We start from the raw sequence: 18,782 nt of genomic DNA, 5'->3' as shown, positions 1-18,782 counted from the left end.
AAGTATATTTACAAGGGTAAAGAGCTGGTCTGGTGACCCCCAACCAGAACAAAACCCACATTACTCCTCCTGCATCTGGACTATTTGGAATGTTTCCCTCCACCAGCCTGACTGAGCAATGTGAATAATAGAAGGGCAGAATATATTTAACAGTTCTTGTCAAACAGTATTATTTTTTTTACAAGCTATGGTGGAGATCAAATAAAAACATAACATATTCCAGTTGGATACATCAGCTTTGGTAAATGGTAAATGGACTTGTACTTCTATAGCACTTTTCTAGTCATACAGACCACTCAAAGCGCTTTACACTACTTGTCACATTCACACATTCACACTCATTCTACACACTCATACCCCGATAGGCACATCGGGGGGCGGTTTGGGGTTCAGTGTCTTGCCCTAGGACACTTCGGCATTTCAGGGGAAGCCTGGAATCGATCCCTCAACTTACCCGCTGAAGGACAACTGCTCTTCCTCCTGAGCTACAGCCGCTTTATCTGGTGTTAATATGGAAGCAGCAACTTCACACAGCACAGAACACAATCAGCAGCGAGTTGGTCAGTCATTAACTATGCTCTCATGTCCAACTATACAGCAGGAGCAGGTTCTGCTCAGCAGCAGATGTTTGCTGATGCATTAGAAAGTGACCTGTTTTAGTCCTGTGCTTCAACACCGTGTATGTTGAAGCACCTGAAAAGGAAGATCAACAAGAACCAGCAGTGAATTCTGCACCACGAAGCTGATCCGTCTGAACAAATGTCAAATTGGGCTTTCACAATGACGCAAGTTACATATTACTTCCTGACCTATGCTCTCTGATGACTGATCTCAAGCAGGCTTCACAGAGATAGACTTTGACTTACTTCAGATAGATTAAAATCACAAGGCTGTGTGCTTCTGGACCATACATGGGACTAATTGTTTTATAAAAATAAAAAACAACACCCTGTCAAAGTAGAACGGCTGCTTGAGTGACCCGTTTATATCAATGCAGCAGAACACTTTTTCATTCAAACACTTAGACAGAAAGAGCTGTCTTAGCTTAAAAGGGACATATTGTGACTTCAAATTAAAATTACAGCTGTGTCACTGTCAGATAAGACTCATACATGAGAAATGTGAGGTAAATGCATGCTTTAAATGCTCTACTTCCCCATCTCATTGACATAAGAACTTGAGCTCTGTGGCATTTGTTGCAAACATCATTTTTAAAGTTGTGCTTTCTAAAGTTTGCTTTGGCAAGGAATTTAAATCCTCTAAATGTATCCTACAATCAACAGAAACATCAAAGCAGCCCTGAGGATGGCACCTTAGGGCGACGGAAAACTGCTGATGATGCCCGCATTAACATCACTGCTCAGAAAAAGCTCTTTTCTGTCTTATTACTTGCTCAACAACATTGCTTGAAATCACAAATTATGACCCATTTTCCCTTTTTCTGCTTTTTTTTTTTTTTTTTTTTGCCTCTTTTTGCCGCTGGTTAGGACTTGTCATTGACTGTTACCATGGAAACGTGGCTCCGGTGAGATAACCCCAAGGTAGGGCTGTTTGATTATGGGAAAAATCATAGTCAAGGCTATTTTGGTAGATACTGAGATCATGACATGGGATTACACACCAACTTGGGACGCATGTATATATCAAACCTTTTGCTTATATAACAGTTTACGGTATTTATTTTAGCTTTAAGTATGGTTAAATTAAAACAAAGTAGAGCAAAGCGGTTAAGATAAAAAAAAAAAACCAAAAAAACCTATCCTATCTAGCCCCAGGACACGCCTAAAGAGACCCTCTGAACTCCAGAGACTAAAGGAGAGAGCACTATTCATTCTGGGCAGTCAGGCCACTGTTAATGATTCACTACAAGCTACTTCTCTGGGATAGATCTTATGGAACAAAGTCTTGTTCTCTTTGATCCTAGCTTGGATTGTTGTGAACATGCCACACCCTGGTAGGTAACGCAAGAAAAAAATATGAGCATCACTGAAAAATTTGAATAAATAAAATTAGTCTTAAAATGGGGGCACTCTGGGTAACTTTTTAGGTTTAATACGAATTTAATTATATAGCCAGTACTAATCAGCGTCTTGTAGACAGCTCATATTAGGAAGCAAAGTAACTAAAGTGAGACAAATTTGGGCTTTTTTTATAGAAACTATTACTAATATATATATATATATATATATATATATATATATATATATATATATATATATATAAAATCCAAGTATTTTACCATGAAGTTCAGAGGCATTATTCCAACATCATTATAACTCAAGGAGTTAAATCTAAGCACTTAAAAATATAAATGAAAAAGTTAAAAATATTGGGATTAAAAGTAGCAAAACAAAAACCAAGTCAAATCTATTATGACAACACGCATATTTGGATCTAAGAGACAAAAAAAATTATAGCACATCAGATAAAAAAAATCTGAATTTGCTGTAGCATATAAATAATTAAATCCATCTTCAAACATTAGCTGGTAGACTCACCTGGTAGAGCTTGATGATGTGAGGGTGGTCCAGCATCTTCATAATCTGAACCTCTCTGTAGATCTTCTCCAGGTTCACAGCATCCAGCTGGGTCTTGTCTATGATCTTAATGGCCACCTGCAGAAGGATCAACCATCAGCAACAAAACTATAAACAGTTGCTTTCCAGACTTCATACACTAGAGGCATTGTTAGGCCGCATCAGATGGTGGTAGTGGATGATGGTATTAGACACAAATTAAAAAAACAAAAAAACAAACAAACCCTTAGACACTCACAAAACCACCATTTGACAAGCAAAAAAGGAGGACAGTGTTTTCTTTTTCAGTTTTCTAAGAAATTAGGAAGCCATTTCCAAGCGATGGGATAAATTTTTTGCAATTTATGCAAAACACCTCATAAACAACCATCACGTCTGAGCCATGATATACTTGAAGGTACAGTACAGGCAAATACATTGCTCAACACCAAAACATGTAATGTTAAATATTATAAATATCACAGGCTTCCTTAGTGATGCCAGGAAAGTAAAAAGAGGATATTAACTGTTCTTCAGGCAGTCACAAAAACAATAAGTCTATCTGTTTTAACATAAAGTGCTCACAGCATCTGTCTGCCAAACTTGAGAGGTAAACGATAGAAAAGCCCAGTTCTCAGCAGTCACACCACTGTTACAAGTTTGGACAAGTTGGACAAAAATGTACGAGTGACACTTTGAGTAAAAAATCAAATGATCAAGAAAAATTTTGATTTCAAATTCTTTTTTTTTTTAACAAAAGACAAAAATGAAGTTGCAGTCAGAGATTGTTAAGACGTCAAACACCCTGCAGAGAAGTCTGAAGGAGTGGCAGAGAAGTTTATCACAGTGCATTTGTCTCCTATCTTGATGTTCAGATAAACAGCAGACTTACTGTGTTCATATAACAAATGAATGTGCAGCTGCAGTGTCTGACTATTGCAGTACACCTCATGCAACTGTGTTGCATAAACTCATGAGCTGCTGTATGATCCCTGTGTCTGTGTCTTTGAACAAGGCCGCTGTCAAATAACATGGATATCTGGGAAGTACATAAAGGGTCCACATTTTTCATCAAATGTAAAACGGCCATTATTTTAATTCCTAAAATCTCAGTTAGGTCAGTCACCTATTTTGAGCTGCCTTTAACATATTTGTTGTTGCCAATTACAAATAAATAGTCATGGGGGGGTTTTAACAAGTTTAACAATCCATTATTATCTCCCTTGCTGCAGCACAGAAAGGTATGCAATGTGGGATTAAATCCTATAAAAAAATTTAAATCTTGTAATGCCACTCAAGCTACAAACCGAGACCTCTTGAGCATAAAATTTTAAATTGCTCATCCTGCACAGAGGGACTACAGGGCATTTAAAGAGATAATGTTAACAATACAAAACACACAAATACAGCAGAAGATATCTTGGCCAGCATTTGAGGCCATTTGAGGACAATGGTTTAGACTGGGAATTTAGCTTAAACACAAAGTAATGAAAGCAGGAAGACTCTGCTATCATTAGACATGGATATGTAGGACCGGCTGAGCGAAAAGACACTACCACATGGGAATGGGCCGGCACTGTGCAAACTCACCCGCTGCATTATGTACATAACGAGACGATTGGGTCAGTAGACATAGAGGCCACGAGTAGAAAAGTAGGCTATGCACACAGAGATACACCTATCTAGGAAGGAACATATAAACATGTGCACACTGCTACAACAGCTATAATATTTCATGTCTCAGCACATATGTATAGGACTAATGTCTTTTAAGCCACTGCATCACAAAAAGCTGATCATTTGCCTCTCCAGCCAACTACGACTCCTGTAATAACCTGTGCACCAACCAGCGTCACATGCCTCCATCCACCAAAGCAGCATCTGTTAATAACCCAACAGCATGCATGGTTTCACTCAACCCAGTTTCTACACCAGCTGAAGGACAGGTGTTCACCAAATCACCTAGTGTAGTGTTCACCTGAAATTAAAACTGGCATTCACATAGCTGTTGGTATTACATGATGCAGATTACCTGGTTCGACTAACACTGTGCTATTTGACGGGCTTTAATAACCAGATTATCTTGATAAGAGTCTTAGCAGACATTTACTTGCCCTGTTACTTCTTAAATCTACCAAGAGTCTTGTCTGGGTGACGTAAATCTTTGTTTTTCTGCAGAGTATAATTGCTCACATTACTGAAAGTTTTCTGGGCTACATTCTAATCGCTCAGCCTGACTGACAGCACAGCCCCTTCACGTGCTCTGAACATTGTACAGTAAATTCCTTGTTTGTCTGTCATTACAATAGAAAGTCGTGGCACTCCTGGTACGGCTCTGCAGACAGCTGGCATCAAACTTACTTCACTCAGGACAAATTCAAGCTCTGTTCAAAGCTCATGCTGCATTGCACAGAGTGTGCCATGTTTGTGATATCAAGCCCGCTTCAAAGTATGTGAAGACCCCCAAAAAGTGAGTGTCAGTGGAATGATGTCTGCAAACATACATGCAAAACACTGTGCCTTTTTCAATGACAGACTTCTGGCTGGTAGATGCAGCTCCCCACCAGCTCTCTGCACTGCTTAGACAAGAAGCCACTAAATCACATCATTATTTGGATTACATAATGGGACCACCGACGCATGCCGCATCCCCGAGACTCACGGCAACTTGGATGTTTACACAGACCGGACTCTTTAAGGTGGGGCACTGTAGCCCTGTGTGGGACATTACCAAAGGGAGTACAGGTGTGTGAAGCCGCTTTGGTGTTAAAAAGAAGCATGCATGTGTGCAGTTTGTGTTTCCCAGAAGTACTGGTGGTCAGACCTCTCACTGGCAGTGATATTCCTGAAGGGAGATAAACCACTGCTCCCATACCTGCAAGCTTCAGACACACCAGCTTGCACTGGAGCAGCCAAGTTGCCGGCAGTTTGCTTGACCCAAGTTTCTATTCGTGCACGTCTACTGCGAATACCAGGGGTGTCAACTAGTGCATAAAAGTTATATAACTCAGCAGAACAGTAGCACAAGTTAGCTATCGGGCTAACTAGTTAAACAATACACTCACCTCAGTCTTTGTTATACGGTGTCTGGCCAGCTTCACTACAGCGAAATTACCCTTTCCTAAAGTGCGCTCGATGTCGTAGAAGCCCACTCGGACCGGACCCCGGATCAGCGGTTTTTGGACACTGTCAGCCATGACCATGCTGTTGTAAATGGGACTGTTTGTGAGAGAACAGGAGGTAGCCAGACGGGCAAAGAAGCACGCGGGGACTCAAACGGGCTTGCTCGAGCAGCTAGCGATAAAGACGAAAGGAAAACAAACCGCCCGCCGCCGCCGCCGCCGCTCGAAGCGTGTCCATTAAAAATAGACAAAGTTGATTTCTGTGTCGCCCTGCCAGCTTGAACGCCAATGTGGCGACACTTTCCGTCAGTGCGGCGATACGAGGCAGGCCATTTGGTGAGGCAGAGGGCTGTCACACCACGTTCTCCGGTACAATAGAGCTATAATATTTCAGCTTGAGGCACCTCTATCAGCTACAGAGCACACAAGTTGACTTGCAAAGAGGCATCATGTTCTCTGGTTGACGTGTATTGACGTCAAAGCCATAGGGGTATTTGTACAGGGGGCGGGGCCACTGAGCGGCTCCACACTTCAGTGCCAATTGGTTGCCAAGACAACCAGACCCACCTCTTACGTCAACCGGTAAAATAGCTATTCTGAAATCTGTTTGCTTGCCTGCCCTCCTTGATTGCACGCATAGGTAACTTTGAAGTTTTGCCCTGCAGGTGTTTAATAAGCTTCTGTCGGCTGGAGCTTAAAACTGCAGAAAAACTGATTTAATGCATTCAAACGAAGCTAGAAACTGTCACTACTACATGCCTAGAGCATGTGCTCTGCAAAAAAAAAAAAAAAAAGTAAAAATAAATTCATAAATGCTTTTGAGCAAAAACCCTTTAGATTTTACACATGCAATCCAATGTGGTTACTTTTAACATTTATGATGAAGAAAACGTTTAATGGACATAGCAAATCCATTATATTGTGTAATGTAATTATGCATATATGAAGACATGAATTTTACTAGTCACAAAGACTCTTTGGTAACCTGCATGACAGCACCATCTGTTGGTTAAAGCAGTAAACTGACACAAAGAAGCACATTTTCCTCACCAGGACCGTCTTTTGTACAAAGGTGTTACAGTTAGGTCATTACATTGACATATATCCAATCTGTCACAGAAATTCCAACATACATTTGTGCAATTAAGATTTCATTTGAATAGACCCATGTTATTAATAGATAAAGAATGTGAACATAACATTTTGTGTCCAAACGCTTGAAAATAGTTTTTTTTAAACAGCCCATTCACACCCAGCAGTGCTTCTCTTCATGTTGTGCAGTGACAGGCTAACAGAGAACAGTGGATTACTAAACAGGCAAAGCAGCGCAGCACTCCAAAGGCCTCCGCTGTCACGAACAGACTTCCTGAGTGTAAGAGTTCCAGATGTGCTTTTGGCATTTCCTGTCTAACATTCTCCAAGAACACACTCAGCCTCCCTTTTCTGGGCTTACTTCATCATTCCAAATCATCAACCACACAGCCCATTTCACTCACTTTCATAAATACCACAGACTTTTCTGATCAAAAATATACATTCACACTGACTTATACATTTGCAAATGAATCAGAAAAAAAGTGATTGATAATTACATATGATGTAAACTGACAGATGACTGGGAGGGTTGAACATCTCAAACAATCAAGTGTAGTCAGGAAGACACACAACTCTGAGGTCTTCTTTAGTCAGCAGAGCTCTGTCATCCATGTTTCCGATGTACTGTCCCATTCCTTGACATGAGGGTCCAAACAGGAAGTCAGTCATGACAACACGATTCAGGCTTACAGAAAAGATCAAAACTGTCTCTGAATTGGATCTTTTTGCCCTTGTATAACAGCAGATCTAGTGAAATTTTCTGTAAATGGCTGAAACAGAACAAGTAACCTTGTGTCAACTTTCTACCGCTGTTCTCCCAGGGTTACTTGTGTCAAATTTAGCAGCACTGCTGGGCCACCAAGCTGACCTGCCTCTCTCAGTAGATTTCATTAATGACTCAAAAAAAGCTCACTGCTGTGGTAAAGTTGCATCATTTCTCACCAGTCAAGTTTTCTTTTTAAAAGAAAAGAAAGAATGTTGAAAATTTTCACATTTGATAGTGTGGTCACCAGCGATTTCCATCTCTGATATGTTATTTTTAAAACTATTCACGCTTACTCGCTAATTTCAGGCATTTTTGTGCCCGACTATACATACATAGGTACATACATATGTACATACGCGTGGCATCTGGTATGTTAGATTGCCTTGAATATTTGTGCATCCATCTCAGATTTGATTAAAAGTTATAGGTCCCCCAGCAAATCTGCATCAAATTGAACATTTTTACAACATAAAAAGATTATCATCTCATGGAGAATCTTTGATTCAAATGTGAGTGAAATGCTTCAACATATAACTAGGCAGACCTGAAGTTTCATGCATTTATGTTTCCGCGAAAAAAAAGTTGGTCGTTCGCTCTTTTAAATCTACCTGACACTTTGCTTTCTTTATATATACCCAAAATATGAACATTTCCAAAAACCTCCACTACATGTTGTTTGGTCAAATAGAATTAAGAGAGAGAGAAATTAAGATACCACTCTTACTGGGCTGATAAACATACTTACCTGCAAAAAATGAGTCATTATGGTCCTTTGTAATATTGTTATCATTAGCATGGTTAGCTTCTTCTTTGATTACATTTATTAGAAAGATTTTACATATAAGATCTTTTTTCTCATTTCTTTGCATTCTGTTTCCAAACATTCAGACCTTTTAGGCATCTTTTTTTTTTTTTTTAAAGTTGTCCAGCACAATAGTTCCCCAGGCTTTCAGAAAGTCTTTTAAGGTTTTTCTGTGGACATTTGCACCAGACAGTTTCCAGAGGAACTTCTGTTTTTTCTAGATCACGAAACACATGAATCAATCAAAGAAAAAAAGATGACTAACTCAATGGACATGTCAGTACTGTGGCTACACAGACAGCTTAGCTATGAACCTTGGTTTCCTAGAAAGTGATGAATGTTTTCAAGACTTTGGCATGGTACTGTACAGAGTCATAGCTGACAAAAGTTAAGAATGAAGCATCTGAGATACAAAAAAGTAGCAGATTAATGCTTAGATAACAAGTTCATTTGCATCCAGCCTGACACAGCTGTACACTTAGCACCTCACAGGCAACAAGCAGAATGTTCTGGAAGAAAGGGATTGGAAAGTTGGCATTCCTCAGTCTGGGTGGGTTATATTAATTTACTGGTGCAATTGATAGACACAGATAAGCATCAGCAGCTTTATCCATAGATCTCATTTTCCACCCATCCAGCCTGACGGCGGCAGCGCCGGCTTTGAGCTCTACAAGTCTCATAGATGTCATTGGTCACAAAGCCGCTCTCCTTATCGGCACATGACACATTCTCATAATCATCACACTGGGAGTCATGTGAAAGAGCACCGTGGTATTTTGTCATGGTGCCTGCCTGTGGTCTGCAGTCCAGAGCGGTGTGAGGCAGTTTGGTAATGTCACTAAAGGCGTAAGGTCCTTGTATAGGGCAAGTTGAAGCTGCTGTTGACATCCACTGCTTCGATCTGCTGGGATAACTTTCTCCATCTGTCTCTGTCTTCCTCCTGAATATGAAAGGGATAATATTAGAGAATGCAGCTGGAAACCTGACTATATGGCTCATTCGGAGAGAAAACAAGATTTCTGATATGTATATACCAAAGATGTAAGGGACACAAATGCTCAGAGTCAATGTGTGCACGCGTTTGCTAGACATAAGTACAGCTACATAATATTCTTCTTCTGTTTCTTTTTTTTTTTTTACCTTTTTGCATGGTGTTTGTAGCATAGGAACCCAGCAGCTGCAAACAGTAGCAAAACCACAGCGGGAATAGTTGCATAGAGGATGTGGGAAACATTGAGCGTGTTGTCTGAGAATGACACTGCAAAAAAAGCACAATGTTTTCACTTTACAATGTATTCAAACACGTTTTCTATTAGCTTTCCTGAAAACACGAAGGGTTATTTTTCTTACCTGATGACTCAGATTGTCCTATTTGTATCCTGTCATCCCTCTCTGTAGTTGGCAGCATGTTTGGCCTCTGAGATGAAACTTCCACCATTAGAAAACAAACAAGCTCATTAGCTGAATATGACAAAAACTCTCAATGTGTTTATCTAAATGCAGCTTATCTAAATATGTACAAACAAGAAAAAAAAAACATAACTAAATAATTTTTAGTAAATTTAGTCTCTACTGGTTTAAAAAGTTCATAAAAGCATAAACATTCATCTCTGAAAAATTAGAATGGTTTGTATCAAACGAGGAATGAGCAAAACATGTACTGGAATGTGATACATGTGATCAGCAGACAAAGAAAGCAACTCAAACCTTAACTTTGACCACTAGAACTATTCCTTCAAACAAGAAGAAAGTCAACAATAAAGGTAACTCATCAAGGACTACTGAGGAGGTTTAAATTAGCTCATTAATGCTTATTAACATGTACTGTCCCTGTTAAATACGCAAGTAAATAAATAAATAAGATGGTTTAATCTGATCAGTCTTGTTGTAACTGATTAGCACTTGCTCGCTATTTGCATTGAAAAGTATCAAAAAGTTACGCATGGACATTGTGTGATTTACCTGGATGTTCTGTGCTTTTGTCACCTGTAAATACTGGTAATCTCTCTGCAAAGTGTAGGAAAAAGGTTTAGATAATTATTAGGAAAAAACCTAAGTCAAATCTGTAAACAGTGAAACTTGTACATAGAAATTCAGTGAAGGCCTGTTTTTACATTACTAGCCATGTTCACACCACAAAAGTGGCTTGAGACAATAAAACTGTAGTTATCCAGGTATTTTATCCTCCAGATTGTATTCTTATTTCCCATTGTTAACTGCAGTGGACATGTCTGGATAATGCTTTTGGAACAATTATGAGAAAAACTGATCTTATTTTATTTTTATTTTCCAGTTAAAAAAATAGAAAACTGTTCAAATTCCCCAGCATTGCAGAGGCAGGGACTGCAGCAGCGTCTGCTCACCTTCCTGGTATTTGCAGACAAAGTTGTTTTTAGAGCTGCAGTTGTCATCATTCCACTGGAAAAGGAAATGACCTTCTTCATCAGGTGGTGCAGAGGGCTGGTGGTACAAAACCACACACATTTCACTGCCACATGATGGCTCATCCCAGTGCCAGTTCCTACAGATAAATATGATAATAAAATAAGTTCAGATGTAAGATAACTTGTATGTTTTACTTTATATTTGTCATCCATATTAAAAAAAACAAAAACAAAACAAAACTCAGAATGTTGTGTAAAATCTAAATACAAACTTTAAAACAAAATAAAAAATGACAACAATAAAAACAGAAAATATATCAAATGTTGAATTTGACCCTTTTTTTCAGAAAAAAAAAAAAAAAATCTAGCCCATCTTGAATTTGATGTGTCAGATAAAGTATAGGTGTTATGTATATGTATACTGCTGAGGAGCATCCTCTCCTCTTTTGCCAACAGTCCTTAAACTCCTGGGAAGTGAGGAGACCAGTTTTTGGACCTTTGGTAGAGGAATGCTGTCCCATTCTTGCCTGTAACGTGAGACTAGCTGCTGGACAGTCTTGAGTCGTCAAACTGCATTTTACATTTCATGATGCACAATATATTTTGAACTGGTGAATGCCTGAACTTTTAGCAAGCTCGATCAGCACCTGAACACTCAAGACATAAAGGACATTTTGGGAAACTAAGTATTATCCGTGGTATGGTACAGTTAAAGGTACTGATGCTGAACCTTAACACTGGATAATTATGTGTACCTTCATGTCTTGTAACTTTTATTAACCAGTTTTGTTAATTTCGCGTACAAGACCGCCCCAGTTATTCAACACTGGTACAACAGCCGCACCTCTGGAGTACCAACCCAGTGACAATCCTTCGGACACCTAAAGGTATGCTTAGGTACTTTATTTTAAGAGTTTGTTTCAGGTGCAGTGTATAGTGTAGGATTATCTTTCTGAAATATCCATCTAGATGGGAGCTTATGTTGCTGTAAAACATGAATGTGCATTTCAGCATTTAATGGTGCTTTTCCACATGTGGAAGTTGCAGTTTATCAGGTGCTTATCCATCCAGATGCAGGGTTTTGAATCCAATGCTGAAAACAAACCGAATGGTTTCTCTCTTCACCAGTCCAGAGGACCCAGCATCCATGATTTTCACAATAAGAAAAAAAAAATTCTAATTTCTTTAAAAGAAATAGAAGATGTTCACAAATGGCTTCATCTTTACATGACAGAGCTTTAACTCCCATGCATAGATGATATACTGAACAGTGCTGAAAGAAAGTAATGTGTGTTTTTACGCAGTGAAGATCCAAAGATCATAAAGCAACAGCATTTTTTTGGCCATGTTTGTTGCACACAGAGTGGTCGGGATTCTCTGAAACTTTCCATGATGGGATGATGGATTAATAAAAATCAGCACAATTTTACATACAATAACATTTTCTCCTAAGATTACTTCACAATTTGTAGATGTTTTGTGAGAAGATTGTTGAATCCCTGATCATTTTAACTTCTGTGATATTCTGCCTCTCTAAGATGCCAGTTTTATACCTTCTTATGGCACCGGCCTGCTGTTAACCATCCAAAACAAAGTCTTTAAACTTTCCTCGAGCCTCATGCTGCACAAAGTCAGCCCCCCTGAGCCCTGGCTAACTGTTTGACCCCCTCCGTTTGGCCAGGAGGCTTAAGAGCATAAGAAGCAGGAGTGTTAGGCTTCAATGCAGCTTCTTCCCAGAGGCTGTCAGGTTAAGTGAACTTCGTGCCACACTGATGCACTTCTGCACCACTTCTTGCCATGCTGCTATCAACTCAATCAACACTGCTGCTTTACTTGTTGTTACCATGCTACTCAGTTTTAAATGCTATGCTGTAGTTTTGTTATTTATTATTATAACGCAGGAATATATTATAATGGGGTATTTTAAGGATGTCATACACTACTGGTCCCCAGCATGAGTTTTGATTACATATGTATTTGGGACCATCAGTGTATGATGCTGATCCTAAGTACAAATTTGATTAAATAAGGTGAAAAGCTCATGATAAAATGAACTTTGAATCTTACTGAAACAAATAATCGTTTAAGAATTGTACCGCAACCTCTTTTCCTCATATCATTTTATGTACTATTTTACCTCTGCAGCTAAGACTTTTAGATTAAAAATGATGATTAAATAGCCTACCTGTACTTGGCCTTGCTTCCATCTAGCCAGAGGTACTGTGAGGGGCAACCTGGATTGGTGTTGGCGGTCCTTTGACGCTGTGGGTTTCTGCGCAGCCCAATCCAGAAATCTCCATCTCCCACCCTTAGCTCTTGTATGAACCGCTCCATCAGTCTCTGCTCACTCTCTGTCTCAATGCTAAGCAGCTCACCTCCATCCAACCTGCAGGCCTGCCTGGCATCCTCAAAGCTCAGCCTCCGCCGGCTATCCTGGATGTAGAATGCCTTGTAGCATGGTCGCTCCGTCCCACGACGACAAATTCTCTCACCTGGACAGTGAGGAAATCAACTAAATACATGTTGTTGTTTTCCCATAAATTCTTCCCCTGACAGGACAATTATTAACAACCTCCCCCTTATAGTGTCACAATTTAAAATCTATAATTAGTCCATTAAAAACAACTTTTTTAAACACCTGTATTTGCTCCAGATTAAATATTCTGATCTTGAACAGATGCAAAAAAGGTCAACTTTCTCTTCTCAAAACATACATATGTGATCCGATTACTTTCCCACATAAAAATTAGTCAACTTTTGAGGAGAAACTTTGGGGGAGAGACATGTACACGAAGGGAAATTGGACAGATTTTTATAAGCCACTGTTTGTGTCATTTTCCACAACTATAAGCCAAAATGTGCTGTGTACAGGAAACTGATGTTGCACAATGCTGGAGCAATAGTGTAGTGTGGTCTAATATGGGCTATGCAACCCTATTTATACAATAACAATAACAAACAATCCTGTTATTAACTAAAAGAGTTTTAAAGAATGAATTTATACCAATTACCCGAATCCAAAACGATTTACGGTCTTCAGTGCAGAGTTCGGCTGCTTGGATGTGTCTTTGTGGCACAAGCTGCAGTCTGCTTACAGCTTGTTTACACAAAAAAACTACTAACTTAATCCTGAGTAAAAGTAGTGGGCTATGTCCCAAAGAGAGTTTCCCTCCTTTTCTCCTTCCACCCTCGAAGCAAAGTCTTACCATTTAATCTAGAAGCAGATCCAGGCTGGAACAAAACGGCGATAACTGTCCCAAACAACTTCATGAAATCCATCTCTACATGGTCACCCGATGAGCTGGACGTCTGGTGGGCAAACTAGTTAGGAATAAACATGTATTAATAAACTGGTGAACCACATACTAGTAAAGGAAACCGAAAAACCACCAGTCTTTTACGGAGTAAAAGAAAAAAAAAACTGGGTCGACTGCTGTAGGCGTGCACATGGCGTCGAGTTGATGGGGGAAAAAACAACCCAGGATTGTGGCGATCCAAGATTTCTGCTTTTAAAGGGGAAAAAAATGGATTTTTCTTAAAGCCTCGCTTATCCTTGTATCCTTTAGCGTCACATTGAACTACGAAGTATACTTTTGCACATTTGTGGATTCAACCCGCAGTTCTCTGCTACATAAGCCTTGCAAAATCCCATTTTCTACATGGTAATATCATTACAGGCTGAATAGAGTTCTTTGTCGCTATCATGCGCACTGCATTAAAACAATCCATGTGTCATCCCTGCAACAACACCACGTACACACTGCCAATGAACCCTAACAGGGAAAACAACTCGGAGGACAAAGTGAAAACAGGGACAGAAATGAAACAAAGGAACTTAAACTGTGCTTCTTAAAACTTATTTTCTTTGCTAAAGTGTTAACTTGACACGGGTTTAAGCTCTCTAACCGCATGTGTCAGGAAGTTGGTGAACCACACCACTATGAGAAAGTTCCCAGTGAAACCACTGCTGAGAGGAGGAAAGGAAACTGAGTCAGACTTTGCTGTGAAAACACCTTACAAATGGACGGCAAGGACATGAGATACTGTGGGGACAGAAAGATTAGGAGGAAGAGGGTGGAAGAGACAGGGACTGGCCAGGACAAGGAAGAAAACAAGCTCTTTTTTTTTTTTTTTTTTCTTTTAGGGCAATACTTCCTGTTCATTGCTTTGATTTGGTGCCCAAGCATTTGTCCTTCATTTCTAGTATGTGACAGACAAAGACTGTGCAGAAAGTGTTGTTCACATACCAGTGAAAGGTGCAGAAAAAGGACAATGCTGTAATGGACAACATGCTTATCTGAGAGTCAGTAGCTACTCCTGCCATGTCACATATATTCTTGATAACATGCATGCATTAATTTTCATCAAATGTTTATTATTTATTTATTATTGTGCAGAGCTTATACATATATATATATATATATATATATATATATATATATATATATATATATATATATATATATATATATATATATATACATATATATATATTAGCTGAGAATAACGCTGTGCTTAAAAGCAGAAAAGCTGATTCTTGATCGATCTAGATAAGTGAAGCAGCATGAATGTACAATTTTTATTCCATAGAAAGAACCCACTAATGTCATGTATTACTGCCACTCTGTCATGCAAACAAACACAGATAAACACATACATGATGTTCCAAATTTACCGGTTGTTGGATGCAGTTTTTTTTCTTTTTTTTTCTCCAATGTATTTATTCATTATATGGGATACAGGTTTAGGATTGGCAATATTTGGTATAAACAAAATCAAAATATAAAAAAAGCACATTTAAAGAAGTAGCTCTTCAAAGTTTGTCTATTGCAGTTGTTTATCTGTAGTCTGCCATATTTACTAACAACACAATGAACAGCACACTGTGATGCTGGTTGATTATGCAGGACAAATCCTGTGCTACAGGAACATAGATGTGGAAAATTGCTTGCAAGGCTTAAAAAGACTCATTCAGAGCTGTGTGTGTATGTTGTGTGTATCAGCAGAGTTGAAACAACCAGAGGCTTCTCATGGAGAGGCGTCGTCTTTGGCCTGGCTTGTGTCTCTATGTGGGTGACATGTCCGTGGCCAGCATGTGTGTGAGCTCTTCTTACATGTGACCTGGTCTGGTCTTTTTCCTTCTTTCATCTCTAAAAGTAAATAAGTTCATCTGGTTTCTAGCTTGCACTGGCAAATGCTTGTCATGTGATGAAGTCACTGGGTGTTAGTTACAAACACTGTTATTATTAAGCTTTTCTCATATTATCATCACCTTTATAAAATGCCCCAAATATATAATTAGATATTTCCAATGTCACACTTAGACTTCATTTTGTTTGTTTGAGACTTCTCTACTGAATGCATTCAAGACAAAAAAAAAATGTGTAAAAGTGCAAAACAACCTTATTATCTTTTAACTATAAAGTTGTCAAGTCACTGGCCTTTATATTTAAAGTTGACATTTCTTTTAAAAAAAATCCTCAAAACTTTCAAAAAATGAAAAAAGAAAAAAAAAAGAATGGAAAAAAATGTTTTAAAAAAGGAAAGAAAATGTTGAGCCTTGAAAACAAATTTCCAGAACAAAACATTATCCATGTTATTCATTTTACTTTACTTTTTTGTTGTTAAAATAAGTGTTTACTTGTTTTTCTTTTATCAAAACAAAGTCTTATCCTCAGCCCGTCAGAGGCCTAAAATGAGGTATTTATGCCACGTCTTATTTTGTCCAGCAGATGACACCAAATTACAAATAAAGCGAGGCAGAGTTGGGACTCTGAAATATATAAATTAAACTGACACCAGAATACATCATGCTGTTTAATGTCATTTTTTAACCAAGCCTACAGAAAATTATTTTAATAAACAGAAAATTGTATTAGGGTAAAAATCATTTTACATCAACATGGTTTTACTGTAATTGGGTCCAGCTGCTTAACTGGTCTCCCTGCAGTCAAGATCTTCACTACTGTGAACATTTGGTCTATTGTGATTGTGGAAGACAAACATGACAACTGATAACTAATAATTTATAACATGTCTACACATAAAAACACACAAAAACTATAGCATTTGGTGTCCTCAGCTCCAGCTACAGGGTGATCTTTGTAACAAACAAACAAAAACATGTACAGGGCATGTATGATTTAATTTGATTTGATTGCGATTTAGAAGTTATTTTGTTTTCTTCTCCACAATCGCATAATGACAACATGTTCAAATGGTTTCAATTATATTAATATTCAAAAGTTTTCATTTTCAATTAAATTATATTTAGCTTAATTATTACAGTGGCAGCTCACAACAAAGTCATTTCAAAGCTCTTTGAAATAGATTAATTCAATACAACTCATCATTGCCCAATTATAATCCAACGAAAACAAATCCATTACATGATCCACATTAGTTCAGTTAATGAGATAAGCTATTTTCATTTTAAATGAATAACAATAAGCCAAAAACTACCCAAAGTAATTAACAGACTGCATTCAATGCCTGTTCCAAGCATGCACAGAGTGGTGGATGATAGTGATGTACATTACTTGTAACAACAATGTATAACCTATGTCTCTAATTATATAGCAGTAAATTGCTGGGATGGTACCAAACCATTTTGCTGTATAGTTTAAGGTACAGTTAATTCCTCTGTGCTCCTCTGTGGATCAAATATTTAGAATATTGTCTACCATGTGCTGCTTTAGTCATTTTGTTCAATGATCCCAGTTATTTATAATGTGTTACTTTAACATAAATCCTCCAACATATGTTTCAATTCTTTTATATGTAGACTGAATTGACAAAATGCTTCTTTGTAGTTTCTTGCAATTGTATATCTAATTTATGTGTCCAACTGACTATATATGCAGACCCAGATGGGTCAGTAGCACCTGTGATGATCTGCTTCACTGTACTTGCCCACAGAGCACAGTACCATCTCCTCACAAGCTTCCCAGTATATCTTCTTTCTTCTTCCTCCAAATTAGTGCCTCCTGGGTCTTGTTTGCATTGTTTCCAGATGTGCTTGATTGTCTATTGTTGCTCTCAGTGATAAGAGCCAGTAAAGCTGTTCTCAAATCATTGTCACAATGCATTGTCATACTAATCCCGGCTCTCTGGTGCATTTAACTTTGGTATTTCAGAAGCAATGTTGATATTCTGCAGTGGGCCCCGAGACTATTCAGACAAACTTAACATTTTCTACTCTTATTTGCAGACATTTTCTAAAATCATTTAAAAGAATTGTTTCTGCAAATTTATTAAAGAACACACGCAAAAAAGAAGAAGAGAAAAAAAAGGCTCCTATACACATTGTGTGGGAGCAACCTTTAGCATTAATACAGCCATGAGTTTTCTTTGGAAAGATGCAGCAAGTTTTCAACACCTGGATCAGAGAATCCTTTCCAGTTCTGTATAGGATGGTGAAGGTTGATGGACGGCCATTTTCAGGTGTAACCAGAGATGCTCAGTTGGGTTTAAGTCGGGTCGTGACTGGGCTGTTAAAGAATAGTCACAGATTAGTTTCTAAGCCACTTCTTTGTAATTGTAGCATATGTGCTAATGTGATAATTGTCTTGTTGGAAGGTGAACCTTCAGCCTGGTCTGAGGTCTGGGGAAACGGTTGCCCTCTAGGATATCACTGTACTTGGTCACATTTATCTTTCGTTCAACTGCAAGCAGAAATTCTGTCTCCACTTCAGTTCGAAGAAAAGTCATGGTCATCCCAAACTTCTGTTTACGGCTATGGATTCTGCTGTGCTTTTAGGAACTTCAAATGCAGCAGAAATTCTTTGGCGTGATCTGTGTCTTTCCCCAGTTCTGTTTCGGAGCTTTTCAAGCAGTTTCCTGTTGAGCTGTAACGTCGTATATTGATTGGTGCCAGCCTTTAATCAAGTCCAGTCAGTTTAATCAATTAATTAAACACAACCGGACTCCAAATTTAGGTGTAAAACCATCTCAGTGATGACCAGAAAAAAGGGACAGCAGGGTCTGAATACTTATGGCCATGTCATATTTCAGTTTTTATTATTTAATAAATTTGCAATATAGAGTGTGTGTACAATTATAAGGACAAATCTACTCAAATAATTTTAGTAAATGGCT

The 18,782-nt window shown here is 38.5% G+C and overlaps 2 protein-coding genes across 3 annotated transcripts in view; both read right to left on the bottom strand.

The window, feature by feature from the left end:
* Positions 1–6,003, bottom strand: part of sik2b (salt-inducible kinase 2b) — a 44,392-nt gene extending 38,389 nt beyond the window's left edge. For both annotated transcript variants that reach the window (XM_079246408.1, XM_079246409.1), the window contains exons 1-2: positions 5,582–6,003; positions 2,499–2,615 (exon numbers count right to left, since the gene is read on the bottom strand). In XM_079246408.1, the coding sequence (XP_079102534.1) occupies positions 2,499–2,615; positions 5,582–5,719 (255 nt within the window). In that variant the 5' untranslated portion in view covers positions 5,720–6,003. The remainder of the gene's footprint in view (positions 1–2,498; positions 2,616–5,581) is intronic.
* Positions 6,004–8,298: 2,295 nt separating this feature from the next.
* laynb (layilin b) lies at positions 8,299–14,287 on the bottom strand. Its single transcript, XM_079246603.1, has 7 exons — positions 13,892–14,287; positions 12,871–13,177; positions 10,665–10,822; positions 10,264–10,308; positions 9,652–9,729; positions 9,442–9,559; positions 8,299–9,241 (listed from the first exon to the last, which is right to left on the bottom strand). The coding sequence occupies exons 1-7, from the start codon at positions 13,962–13,964 to the stop codon at positions 8,908–8,910; spliced, it is 1,113 nt and encodes a 370-aa protein (XP_079102729.1). The 5' UTR covers positions 13,965–14,287; the 3' UTR covers positions 8,299–8,907.
* Positions 14,288–18,782: the final 4,495 nt, after the last annotated feature.

This window comes from Telmatherina bonti, assembly GCF_933228915.1.
Source record: "Telmatherina bonti genome assembly, chromosome: 9".
NCBI classification, from domain to species: Eukaryota; Metazoa; Chordata; class Actinopteri; order Atheriniformes; family Telmatherinidae; genus Telmatherina; species Telmatherina bonti.
The sequence above is the reverse complement of the archived record's forward strand: the minus strand, read 5'-3'. Positions and strand labels throughout refer to the sequence as shown.